The 13,714-nt window shown below is 36.4% G+C and overlaps 1 protein-coding gene across 1 annotated transcript; it reads right to left on the bottom strand.

Annotated features, from left to right (window-relative positions):
- Nucleotides 1-750: 750 nt before the first annotated feature.
- On the bottom strand, nt 751-13,571 carry sec62 (SEC62 homolog, preprotein translocation factor). The gene is made up of 8 exons (XM_028020088.1): nt 13,462-13,571; nt 8,861-8,969; nt 6,832-6,937; nt 6,458-6,647; nt 5,707-5,802; nt 5,572-5,632; nt 5,368-5,487; nt 751-3,731 (listed from the first exon to the last, which is right to left on the bottom strand). Exons 1-8 carry the CDS (start codon nt 13,495-13,497, stop codon nt 3,196-3,198), a joined length of 1,254 nt encoding a protein of 417 aa, XP_027875889.1. The 5' UTR covers nt 13,498-13,571; the 3' UTR covers nt 751-3,195.
- Nucleotides 13,572-13,714: the final 143 nt, after the last annotated feature.

The following is a 13,714-nucleotide window of genomic DNA, read 5'->3' as shown; positions in this document are numbered from 1 at the left end:
GTGATGATATATTTGTGTAATGTTTTATCACAATGATATGCACATTCTACATTTTCATAAATGGCAATATCACCAAAAACGTAAAATATTTTATATAGATTCATTACACAGTGAGTTATTCCTGTTACATTTTCTTGTTTCACAGCTAAACAAAATTCTGAATGTTTTTAAAGAAATATGCAAGACAGCTAGCTGTGTTTACATTTGTCTGGCTAATGGTGACTAATACCTGAAGAAACTGGCTGTTCACAGAAAGTTAAGTGGAAGGAAAATGTTTGCAAGAATAAGTAACGAAGATCCAGTTTTCTGTAGATTCAGAAACAGCTGGAGGCAGAAGTACCTGAACTGCCGCCACATAAATGCATCCACAGGTTACAGCTGTGGAAATTCAACTTCTGAACAGGAGTCATCAGAAATGATAAAAAACTGTGGTATTTGATATTCTCACTTTTCAGATTTTCTGGCTTGTCAGGACTTCAACAGAGAAGTACATGAATTTAAAGTTAAGTGGAAGTAAAAAGTAATCATAACTGAAAGCAAGAATAGAAACTCATTGAGTAAATATTTGTTATATTACTCATAAATAATGAAAATGAACAAAAATAAACTGATGAATGGATCTAAGTTTCACTTTCAAACTAAATTAAAAATAACATTTTCCAAGATATATTTGTATTACATCCTAAACAGAGTTTTGTTATAACTCTGACATTTTCCCCACAGAAACAGAAACTACACATATTCTCTTGATGCTTTCTAGGTTTTTATTGCAATGATAACATACAGATATAATCCAGACATCCAATTTCAGTAAATTACACTTCGATATCTTAGAAGACAGTCTTGAGAGTGATATCGACATGGTGGTAAAAAAAAGAAAAGACACCAGAGATAAAATGTGGAAGTTTTTTTTTTTTTTTTAAACATTTTTCGTTGAGTTTTCTCCGGAAATGTGCGACGAGAAGCAGCAGCAGCAGCAGCAGCATAGGGTAATACTACGATACACAACAGACCGATAGTTTGCAACAGTCAAGAATAGCTGGGAGAATCGTTTTGGTTTTGTGTGAAGAATCAGAGTTGAGCTGCTGGCATCGCCGCATACAGATGCACTTTTGCCCGTTTTAAAACAAAAAAAAAAGGAAAAATTATAAAAAAGGATGGAAACAGAATGATAAACAGGACGACATGCAAATTAGAAAATCAGAAAGCGGCACCTCGTTAGGACTACGTTAAGGAAAAAAAAACTAAACAGACTAGACAACATACAGAAAGCTCTGTTGATGTTAAACCTTTTAATCAGTTTGTGTTACAGGAAACTTCAGGTTTCTTTGTTAGAGGGAGAAAAATAGACCTGGTAACTCACAACCAACCACATCACACACTTTGACATAGCGGCAAATCTAATAAAAAATAATAATGGTAATAATGCTGCAATCCAATGATTCCCAGATTCTACCTTTTAAAAGTTATTCTCTATGATTTAGATAAAAACGATGACAGAACAAATGAAAAGAAGTTGTTTTATAGGTTTAGACTTTGAGTACTATATGCATATATCTGATACATTAATAGAATCCATATATAAATGATACATTTCTGTTTTATACTTAAATATAATCCTTGCTATGCCTAAAGAGAGCATCTAACCCAAAGAAAAGTGAAAGAACAGCTTGGACCTCAGTGACTGAACCTCAGCCAATCAGTGAGCGGATCTGGACTCAAAAAATAAGCCCACTGATTGGTTGTGCAAGTCTAGAAACGACTCCTATGGGTGAGTCTGGTGTGAACGCAGTTTTAACGGTTTCATTGAGACCAGAATCCTCTCTGTATACCTGCATGCTAACAACTTTGTGCTGTGCTTTTTGACACTGCAGTTACAAAATAAATGGTTTAATAAAACAGAACTGGAGTTTAATCGTGCATCACTTTAGTTATTTGGTGTGTTTGGCACTAGAGTTCACTTTAGATCTGGTTTTGATCCCAACTTTAGCTCTCAAAGAATTTATTTACCAGCAAATTCTGCAGTATTAACAAAATGTAAAAAAAATATTTAGCATGCCAGCTTTCTCCAGTAGCTTAAATGTACTTGTAAAGATAAATTACATAAAGAAATATTTTACACTGAGAGGGCAACTGCACTATGATGATTAAAAAAAAAAAAAAAAAAAAGAAAACAGGTGCATCTCAATCGATTAGAGTTACAAAGTATTTCAGTTCAAAAAGGGAAACTTAAGATTTATTACACGGTGAAATGTTTCAAAAGTTTATTTTTGTTCACATGGTGACTAAGACTTACAGCTAATGAAAAAAATGTAATAAAATAAAAAGGAACTGATTTGAATGAAATGAATTCATTGAAAGTTGAGTGGAAATAAAATGTAGCAAAAAAATGAGATGTGGAGAAGCAAGAATTAGTGCTTCAAGAGAAAGTTAAGTGGAAGAAAAAAGTACCCTGATGACAAAAACTGCACAAGCCACAAGGATAGAAGAAGGAAAAGGACTGGCCTGCTGATGTGGCTATTAGCTGTAAGATATAATCATCAAAATAAACAAGTACAATATCTGAACATGTGCAATGAATCTATGTAACACAGAAGTTTTCCTCTCTGAATTGAATTAGTGAATAAATTAATGAATTGAGATGAATCTGCAGAGACCCGCACTAATCTGCAAACCTGTAATCTGCCTCTGTGGTTTTGTGGATTTGGTCCGACTGGCTGAGCTCAGGATGAACAGCTGGCACAACGATCGTCCTTCTGCCTGAGGAATCTACCGGACTCACCAGATGACCGGTCAGGAAGTGCCAAACTTCCTGACCGGTCAAACACGACTTCCCACCATCATCCAGATCGGACCTCTTGTTCTCCAAATGATGCCCAGACCCTGGCAGGCGGTGTTTTGGACTGGTAGGTTCCTCAGGCAAACAGCAGTTTCATTTTAACATAAATAACATTTAATTGGAAAGGAATCATTTCCACTGTAAGGCTTCTTCTTCTTTTTTTTTTTTTTTTAAACATTTTTCCCATCATCATGGCCGTAAACTGTGAGCGATGTGTCTATCCCGGTTCTGTTTAGTGGAAGGAAGATCTCAACAACATGAGACGGAGCCTCTGTGCTGCCAGAGAGGCCGGACGAGCAGGTCCTGGGATCACAGCAGGGAGGGAGGGAGGAAACGAGAGTGATGGAACAGGAAGTTTATGTCTCAGCAGTCTGGACTTTACTCTCGCTACCCTCTTTCCTCTCGTGCGTCTCCTCGTCTTCCTCCTCTCCTTCTTCCTCGTTTTCTTCCTCCTCCTCCTCCTCTTCCTCCTCTGTGTGCTGCTCCAGCTCCTCCCTGGTGATCATTTCAAAGTCGTTTCCGTTGCTGTGCTGCGAGCCTTCGTCCTCCCGGCGGTCGCTGTCCGTATCCGAGTGGCGGTCTTCCGTTGCGTCTCCCTTCGCCTCTTTGCTCTCCTCGTCTTCGTCATCTTCCTCGTCGTCGGCGTCCTTCTTCTCGCTGTCCGACTTCTCCTCGCTGTCGGACTTCTGCGCCTTGAGGGAGGCGGCGCCGTCCTTCTCGTCAGTCTTATCGGAGCCCTTCTTGTCGCTGCTTCGCGGCCCTTTGTATTCGTGCGTGTAGAGCGGCCTGAACGAGTCGATGAAGCCCACGTCTGCGGTCAGGTTGGGCAGGAACCAGAAGTGATGGCGTCCGCCGGTCACCAGCCAGATAATCAGGAAGAGGATGCAGCGAGCTGAGGAGAGAAGGAACGACTGGATAGGTAGCCATTTTCTCACAGCGCACCATAAAACTTTGATAAATGTCGTTTTTTTCTTTTTTAAATAGCATGAGTACATTCTTTCTCAATATTCTTAATAAAAAAAGATCTGAAAAGTGTGGCATGCATTCATATTCCACCACCTTTACTAAATAAAGAATCAGTTGCGTAAACCTCCTTAGAGCAGGACGTCAAACTCATCGTCATTTTGGGGAGTATCAAGATTATAAATGTTGTCAAAGGGACAGTTGTGCCAGAATGTATCGATAAAACCCATTAACAAACTGTTAAAATGTTAATAAATACCTGTCTCTGCATTTAATATGTACTGCTTAAAATTAAACACTATTATTAATTAAAATTTGCACTTATGTATGACGGTAGATGTGATTTTTTTTGTTACTTGCCTCATCGATAACTTGGCATTAAGTAAGGCTGTAGTACAAGTAAGAAATACTGCCGCCTGCTGGTGGGAGTTAGCATCACTTAAATGGGTTAGGACATTTTTGAAGAACATTTACAAAGATGCATTAGTGTGAAAAAACTGCAGGGATCTGTTAAGTTTATGTGAAATTCCTCAACTGTGGAAAAACTGGATGGACTGATGGATGTAATGTGGCAGGAAAAAGATAAAAACTGATTTGATTTGATTTAGAAAATAACACTCAAGCAGCCAACTGTTAACTCTAAGGTTCTATTTATGGTAGCTACATAAATAGTCTGGAGGGCCACATAAAAAGCTGTGGTAGGTCGGATTTGGCCCCCGGGTCTTGAGTTTGACACGTTTTTTAGACGTTTATTGGAGTTTATTAGTAAACAAAACCAGGAGATCTATGGAGAGCCCATTAATTCAAATTTAAACAAATGAATACCATTATTAATAAATAATTAATAAATGCTATATCAACTAAATAAATGTTTCCATGGGGGAAAAAATATATATATATCGTTTTTTTGAATTTATTTCAAGATTTATTTAATGTTTGTATTTATTCACTTATTTCATAATTAATAATAATTCTGTCACTTTTGTTTTGTAAGCTACTTTACATATTTCAGATACTTTTATTTCTCTAACTCTGTTTTTATTCCAAGCTCTTTTTATTTCATATTCTTATATTCAAATAAGATATTTTTGGTGTAAATAAATAAATAATATATAAATCCCAAAATAAATATTGAAGTGCATAAATAAATCTTAAAATAAGTAAAAAATACATATTTTTTTACTTACTAATAGTTAATAATAGAATAATACTAACTAATAGTTAATAATAGAAATAATTAACTATTATTAACAAAATAAGCTCTTGATAATTTTTTTATCATAATTTTATTTTTATTTTATTGAGCTATTAATTTGTCTAATTACATATTTAGTAGTTATTTATTACAAACAGTATTTATTCTTTTAATTTGGAATGAAATGGTTCTCCATGAGGAACACACGAGAACAGTTAGCGATAAGGTTTTAGTTACATTTTAGTATTTAGTGCGTCTCAAGCTGTTTTTGAGTCAAACATCACATGAACGTATTTTTAAAACATTATTGTGACTGAATGGAGAAACACAGTGAAACTGTAACATATTTTACTTTAACAGTTCTACTCACCAACTGCTAGAAGCAGGATGCTGGCCACAAAGCAGCCAGCTGCAACACTCAGATAGTAAACTCCAACACGCATTTCTGCAGGCCACAGCGGGAACAGAGTGGCTGCAATCACTGCAATAACTGAGAAGAAGAAGAAGAAGAAGAAGAAAAAGGTGAGGCGATCCCTCCATTTGCAGTAACCTTTCGGTTCCAGGCCTGACTTACCGAGGATCAAACCCATCGCAAACGTTTTGAAATGAACCGGGTCGTAAATCCACACGTACACCTGCAGCAAAGAGACGTGTGTTACGTTTTTCACTCCCTGAAGGAACAACTTTTTAAAAATGCAGAGGTTCCCACCTCATTCCCATCCAGGAACAGTTGATCCTCATGAGGCTCCAGTTTAAACTTTTTCTTCACTTCTTTCTTCTTCTTTGGGGTTCCTGGGCTTTCATCCTAACGTTAACAAAAAATCTGTTTTATAATCACAACCCTCATTGTGGAGGTTTCTTTTTGAAATTAAAATAAATTGTAAGTCATAGTAACATAATTCTTAAATGGAAATTCTGTTTTAGACAAGTTATCAAAATTGTTTAAACTGAATCAAATATGATTCACACAAAGCTTCCGTACATCATGTTTTCTTTCGTTAAGAGCGAGAACTTTATGTAAGGAAATACTGATAAAACTGATACATTTTCATCACATCGCTCACTCCTAATTAGTTGTGGGGTTTGTAGTTTTTCCAGTCACAGATGCCACCGTGTCTTTCTTAGGGAAAATGCAGGATTGTAATAAATGATCCAACCTGCATATTTAGGACGTCACTAAATGTTTCTTTACAAAGCCGAAGAGGTAAAAAAGTTTTCCCCTCGAAGATTTAAAGTTTGAACTCACAGCTGGGTAAATATCCACTCACTGACTGTTTTGAGGTCGATCAGCTCAGAGTAAAGGTAACTGAGAACAAATATTATTTTGTGCCAGTGGATCTATAAGGGGAAGCGTTTGCTTTAGACAGACTCAAAATGATGCTTGGCTGTAAGTAATGAAGATGCAGCTGCAGAAAACCTATAATTACTGTCCATTTCTAGAGTTTTTCTAAGTCACTTACACTTTTCTCTTTCTTGGTTTCAGCAACTTCAGACTCTTTCTTCTTCTCTTTCTCCTTCTTCCCTTTTTTCTCCTCCTCTTTGCTGCTGTCACTTTTGATTTTCTCTTTCTCCTTCTCTTTCTTAGCATCTTTCTCTGGCTTCTTCTTCATCACCTTAAGAGCTCGGTGGAAGAATTGCTTCTTTAAGAGTCTGCAAACAAGCAGTATATTTACAGTAGTAAATATACGTGATATTTACTGCTTAAAGTCTTCCATTTTCAAAATAAAATAAACATATTTGTAAATGTAAAGAAACAGTGTAAGAAATTGTGGCTTTGGAAACTAAAAACTGCTAAACTCAGTGATCCACCCAGAAGTTGGAAGTGCTTACGGACCTGTTGCAGTAATCTACCACCGACTCTCTGGTGGTGAACAGCGCCTCTTCTCCCTTCTTGGCTTTGGCCCATTTGGAGTCCAGCAGGCAGTCCACGGCCTTGGAGGCTAAACGCAGAGAAACAGTAAATGTCACATCTGTAGGGCTGCAGCTAATGATTATTTCAGTTAATGATTAATCTATTGATTATTTTAATTTTAAAAATGGCCACATTCTGCAGATTTTTTTTACTTAAGTCTATTTTACACAGTAGCAGAAATACATTAAAAGATGCAAATAAACAATTTAATTTATGCTCAAAATAAGAAAATAAACATTTTATTGCCTAAAGTGCAGTAATAGCATTCCTTTAGTGATTGCTTGATTATTTGTTGCAAAACATAAATCTGCAGCTAGACAAATACTTCTAACATGTAAAAAGCTCAGCTCTTATTACTTTATTAATTAACATTAATACAGTTTAGGGTTGATCTGTTGATTATTTTGGGGATTAACAGATTAATAATTGCACAGTAAAAGCTGCTTAATATGGGATTTTTTTCGTTTACACAATTTGAACTAGATGAATCTAAACCTGCGCCACTTGAGGAGTTTTGAGTAGAACATATTTAAGTACAAAAGGGGGTTTTTTTTGCCTTAAATGCAAAATTTTTTTTGTATAGTTTGTCTTAATTACTGCTCTGAAAATGTTGTTCTTTCAGGAAATGATTTTTCTTTCAAATCTGATTACTAAATCAGTGGATAATTATCTCAATAATACATTCATGGTGATTAACAGTTTCAGCCCTAATACAGTGATGTTGATCAGACAGCTCAACATCAATCAGATTATCTGGAAAAAACCTTCATGTCAATTTAACAGATTCTTAATTGGATTTAGATCTGGACTTTGACTGTGCCATTTTAACGCATGAATTTGCTCTAAGTTACGCCGTTGAAGTTCTGGATAAATGTGTTTAAGGTTGCTGTTCCTCCTCCGTCTCCACGCTGGTGTCAGGTATCGTCTTTATCTCTTCTTGGCTTCAGTTAACAAACCTGCAGTGAGTTTATGAGTCTGGTCTGTGCAGACAGTTGCCTGCTGCCACAGACAATTAAACCCTGAACAATAACTGAGCTGGAAGGAATGGCTGCTATTATCACCTCACTGTCTTATGCTGCAACCAACTAGAGAACATCCTGATTTTATCCACGTTTGTCCACATTTAGATTGAAATACAGAACAAAGATTTATTAGCTGCACACTGAGATGAAACTATGAGCATACAAATCTATTTAAAACATATTTCTACTGGGATGAATCATTTATTCCCTGCTTTACTGGAGTTAAATATTTCTTTGTACATTTCTGAGCAGTAGGAGTGGGTGATACGGACTTACAGTTTTATCATAATATTTTGTAGCAACTATAAAACTGACAATAACGGCTACTTAGTACCTCTTTTTTAGATAACTGTATGACTGTGACTGTGTGTCACAGCAATTACAGCTCTTGAAAAATGTTCCTATTTGCAACCCGCTTCTTTTGGACACCAGTCACACAAACAAGTGTGATTTGTTTCATTAGACTGGACAGATTCACTTTATTTTCAAATGCATAAATATTTATTGATGGATTTATCTAACGAACATAAGAGAAAACAGTCAAACTATCAATCCAGACAGTAAAGACGGTTATGGGGACCTTTAAACATCACTAATTGGAATTTATTGACAACAATAAATTAAAATTCTTATTGTGATAAAAAATTTATAACAATAAATAGGATAAATGCTCACCCCTACTGCACCAAAAACTTTGATGTGAAGGTTTTTGGTGCAGATCTACATCTACAAATAAATGCCAACGGCAATGCTTCAGCATTCACAAGTTATTCTGGCAGCTTAATAGTTCACAGCATTTCTAAGAACTGGCAAATGGGATCAGCTGTGCCACAAAATACAGAAAATACAAACCCTGTGAGGCAGAAAAATGTCAAACAAAAACTACCAAGCATTATGTCTTCCTCATGTTTGTTAAGCTGAGCACTAACCAATGAAGTAGTCGACTCGGTGACCCATCATGTTGGTGGACTTGGTGGGGCAATTAAACCGAAGGTACTTGGCCACCGCCTTCTCCTCCTTGGTGGGCTCGCTCACCTCCTGCAGAGACAAACGGCACCAAGAGTCAGACACAATGATGTTTATTATGGTCCTATTATTAAAATAAAAGAAATCTCACTGGGTACAACTAGACAATGTATGAAACATAAAATTAACCTGCAAAAATTACAGTTAACATGAAATCTGGTATTTTAAAGAGAGATGGAAGAGTCCAACATCTTGCAGCATTACGATCAGAAATAAATCACACAAAACCTTTAATATAACCATAATAAAAATCAGTCGTATTTGTACTTCTTCCGAAAGAAAAAAGAAAATCTCCACAAATTTGGTCAGTATATTCATTAATGTAATGAATTGCTATGAGGAAACTAAAAAAAATGACAAGGCCAAAAGTATTACCCCTCCTATTACCCTAGCATGTTTTCCTCCTATGCTTTTTTTTCTATGCAAAATGTTGGAATTTGGAAGAATAATGTAAAGAAACTGGATAGATGGATAGCTGAAAGTTGGTCTAAAAACCTTTTGAAAGTTCTGGAGCGGCCCTCACAGAGCCCAGTTTTCTTATTAAAATTCAGAACATTAATGGAGATTTTGTTTAGGTTCTCTTGGAACCGTTTTTATTATGATCATTTCCGTGGAAATATTAAGAGTCTACCTGATTCCTGGTGAACAGACATTAGAAATCAATCAAAATGTTGGTGCACATCTGGAGGTCTGTATGAAATGCTGCCTGCGTGGCTGAACTGACTGCCTACAACCAAACATTTACGCATCTATTCATTTTTAGACCTGTTCTGCACCAGTATATAAAGTTTCTAACAGCTTATTACTCATCTCCCATGAGATGGTAAGTGATGAGGGAAAACCAGCATCTTCTAACATCCGTTGAGAGAAAATAAAACACCTGCTTTGCTAATTCTGCATTGCTGTGTCATAAGTTTGTTCTTAAGCAAATGTAATTTTTTGAGATGGAAAGGGAAATTGGCTGCATAGTGTTGCTGAGATTACTTTGGGTGCTAATGGTGCAAGAAGAAAACTAAAAGTTGCCATTTTTAATTTGAGGTCAGAGAAAGTGCGAAGGTCTGAGAAGCTACCTAAAAGAAAACAGTATTTAGAAACATCTGTATTTCAATTCAGCTGTGAGAGAGACAGACTTTCAGTAGCTAACAGGAAGGATAAACAAAGCAGGAAAGTTCCTCTTTTTTCCTATAAAGCTAGAAACATCCATGTGGCATGGAGGAGTTGGAAATGTTGGAAACTAATAGAAGATGCAGAAGACACTTTAAATGTTACATCCAATAACATTTTATCTTTTGTATCTAATTTATCTTTTTTTCAGACATATTGTTTTCTCTACACACAGTGTGACATTTGTTAAGCTCCTAAAATAAATAATACTTGACAAATGCTGATCTTACATCTTCATTATGATTTCCCTTCACAAGGTAATCTGTACAAATTGGTATTGAAGGTTCAATTTGTTCATCTCTGTAATTTTCAGAAACCAGTTTTTTGATCAACAGACAAGAAGTTGTAAATACTAAACATAAAAATATGATTTATTATAAAAATCTGACAGTAATTAGTCAACGCAGCAATTTCTGACTACTGGGGTTGCATGATTTCTCTCGTTTCCGTCATCACAGCGTCCGCAATGTTCCCCTTTAGGATCTTGGTCATTAATATATACTAACTAGGGACATTGAAAGTCCGTCTAAATGAACAAATGTTATTGGAAAACATTTTTTTAATGAATGACAATTAAAATAGTAGAGGAGTCAACCAAATATCACATCCAAATAATCCTTTTCAATTGCAATTCCACACATATTGATGATGTAGCGACAACAGCAACACAATATACTGGCCTCCTACGACACACACTCCTCATTCAACATCTGTGTCGTCTGTTCTGCTGGTAGCAGCGCTGAGCAACATGGCAGCGAAGGCAAAAAAAAAAGGCAGAATCAATCTAGAGATTCTGTGCTGCTTCGTTCAGTCCAGCTGGCTTTGATCCCCACCAGGAGGAACAACCGCGCTTATAAACACCCCTTTGTTTGGAGAAGTAGCCAACTGAGACAGATCAGTTGCACCTGGCAGGAATAGGGAATCTCTTTGTTGGTTGTGTGACCGAGGACCTACCTGGGTTGATCACAGGAGAATAAGCTCCTCTCAAATAAGCAGGTCTGAATGATACAGCTGTTCTAAGGAAATGCTGATTCAACGTCATAGTCGCTTTGTGGTCTCAGTCTGCACATTTACAATGTTAACTGCATGCTCAGTGCTGCATTATAGTTATTATGGAGTACCACACTGTAACCTACAGTGCTTTCCTAAGTTTTTATGACATTTTTCACATCGTACCTTACAACCCCATCCTTTAATCCAGTGTTTTTCAACCCTTGTCCTCAAGTCACACTGCCCTGCATGTTTTAGGAATTCCCCTGCTTCAGCACACATGATTTCAATTGATGGCTGATTTAGCAGGGTTTTGCTGAATTGAAATCATATGAATGTGGCGTGTTGAAGCAGAGGAACATATAAAACATGCAGGTCATCGTGCCTTGAGGACAAGCAGAGTTGGGAAACGCTGCTTAATTATATTGTATTGGGATCTTTTGTGATAGACCAACAAAGTAGTAGTTAAGTGGAAGGAAAACAATACATGGTTTTTACAACAGTTCAGCGTGGCCAGAAAGTTTATTTTTCCTCTTTTACTGTAATACCTCTAAATAAAATCTACCACATTTAGGTGTGACCTAGTTAGTAAAGAAAGCCCACCTGTATTTAAAGCAACCTCAGTATTAGTCCAGCCATTCTGTGAAGTTTCTTAGAGAATATTAGTAAACAAAAAGCATCATAAAAACCAAGAGGATGGTTCTTGCTAAAGAAAGCCAAAAATAATTTAATTTTACAATAACCAAAGTGACATTTAGTAATATATTATATATGAATGTACTTTAAATCTAACTTGTGTCTGAGCACGTGGAATACAATGATGTTTTCGCTTTGTACTTATTTTAAATCCCTAATCAATTCTAGAGTACTTGTTTTAATTTACCTATTGAAATAAGTAATGCACCTTATTTAAATAATGTTCATTTTAGACATGGTTTCAACATGTGGCTCGTAGAAAACATGTACTGTAAGGAATGTTTTTTAATTATAAAGACAATAATAACGGGTGTTTTGTGCAGTTTTTCTTTTGTGTTTTTGTGCAATATCTGCACCGAATATCTACAATGGAAGCACAGCAATGACACAAGGCGTTTAAAACAGCAATAATTTTACTTTTTTTTTTTTTAGTTTCAAAATAAGCTGTTTATATTATTAAGTGGGTTGCCTATTATATTTTTGATATTCATGAGGAAGGCTCAGTCAAATGGCCTTATTTTGCTAAATATGTTTTTTTTTCCCTTTGGAAAAGTTAGACAATTCGCTTTATTGAAGAAAAAATTAAAACTTCTTGTTTAATTTAATTCCCTTTCGAAATAAAAGATACACTTAATTTGGTGCATGTTAATAAATGCATTTTTTGATGCGGCAGACAAATTTTAAGTGAATCGAGAAGACAGACAATCCCTGGTCTATCACATCTAATCCCAAAGTGATTTCAGTGTGTGTAGTTCAGGTTGTAAAAATACTTTTCTAAGACACTAAAGGCTCATTTTAATTGCTACAAAGGTATGAATCACCTTGAAACAAATGGATAAAAATAAAATCCAAACAGCATAGTTATGCATGTAGTTATGTTTGTTTGAGGCAAGATTCCTTTGATCGCAGTTAATTACTGAGGTAAATACAAACATTGTATTAGAGATCAACCTAAACATTTACAAGCTGCCAGGCATCCATCTTGTTTTCTAGGTTAGCATTGAGAAGAACGAATTCTGGGAATTTTCTAGCAATATTTCATCTTCGTCCTATTTTTTTTTATTTACTATAATTCAAATGAATAGAAGTGAACTGCACGTTGTATTCTAGTGAGGACGAAGTTATTGAAGCCTGTAGGTACTCTGTCCATATACTCTTTAAGTTTTTGTCTTCAAGGTGCTCAAAGAGGGTCTACAATTCATCTTCATGGACCTATAAAGAAACGTATTGTGTCAGCTCACTAATTAAATTGCCCCACGTTATGTCAACAGTGCTTAGAGCTGACGCAGCTTAGCCAGAAAACATTTATAACCACTTCAGCCTCCATGAGGATGAAAACCGACTGCAAGGATGAGCAAGACAGAAAGCGGAGAAACGTCTCTCAATGGCGGGGGAAACACGTACGAGTGCTACAGGTCGCACACTAGAAAAAGCGTAGTAAAAACTGATATTTATTTTCGGTGCCCTGCTAATGATAGCAACCGTTAGCCACTTACAGCTTCAATTGCTCTCAGTTATTTAACGACTCTTGCGTCATAAAATGCTGCCGTTAGGGGTAAAATTTGACAGCTAGCCGTACAAACCGACCCCGAATTTTATTTGCAGTGTACCAACCGGCGGAAGCAACATTTCATCACGAATGAAGTGATGTTACCTGGATCCGCTTCTTGTGCCTCCTGCGCTCCGCCATGATCCTCTCCAACTCAGCTACCCAGTGTGTAAAGTCTCGCGAGACTCATCGGCAGCGAGAAAACAGAGTTTTGCATTCACAACTCTTAGCTCCCGTAAAGTAACGATGGGATATATTACCTTTAGTTTTACCTTTAGTTTTAATGGTCAAAGTTAAGCGATTTCAATTAATTTTGGTCCGCTCAGTAAATTGCAAAATAAGACATTGAAGTACGAGT

The sequence above is a fragment of the Xiphophorus couchianus genome, chromosome 6 (genome assembly GCF_001444195.1).
Source record: "Xiphophorus couchianus chromosome 6, X_couchianus-1.0, whole genome shotgun sequence".
Classification (NCBI taxonomy): Eukaryota; Metazoa; Chordata; class Actinopteri; order Cyprinodontiformes; family Poeciliidae; genus Xiphophorus; species Xiphophorus couchianus.
Note: the sequence above shows the minus strand (reverse complement) of the source record. Positions and strands in the feature narration are given on the sequence as shown.

Bases quoted from the DNA above. Each gene is read 5' to 3' on its own strand.
- sec62 (XM_028020088.1), bottom strand. From the start codon at position 13,497: ATGGCGGAGCGCAGGAGGCACAAGAAGCGGATCCAG. The intron at 5,633-5,706 runs GTGGGAACCTCT...TCTTTGCTGCAG, and splicing joins TGTTCCTGGATGGGAATGAG to GTGTACGTGTGGATTTACGA. The intron at 5,488-5,571 runs GTAAGTCAGGCC...TCTTCTTCTCAG, and splicing joins TGCGATGGGTTTGATCCTCG to TTATTGCAGTGATTGCAGCC.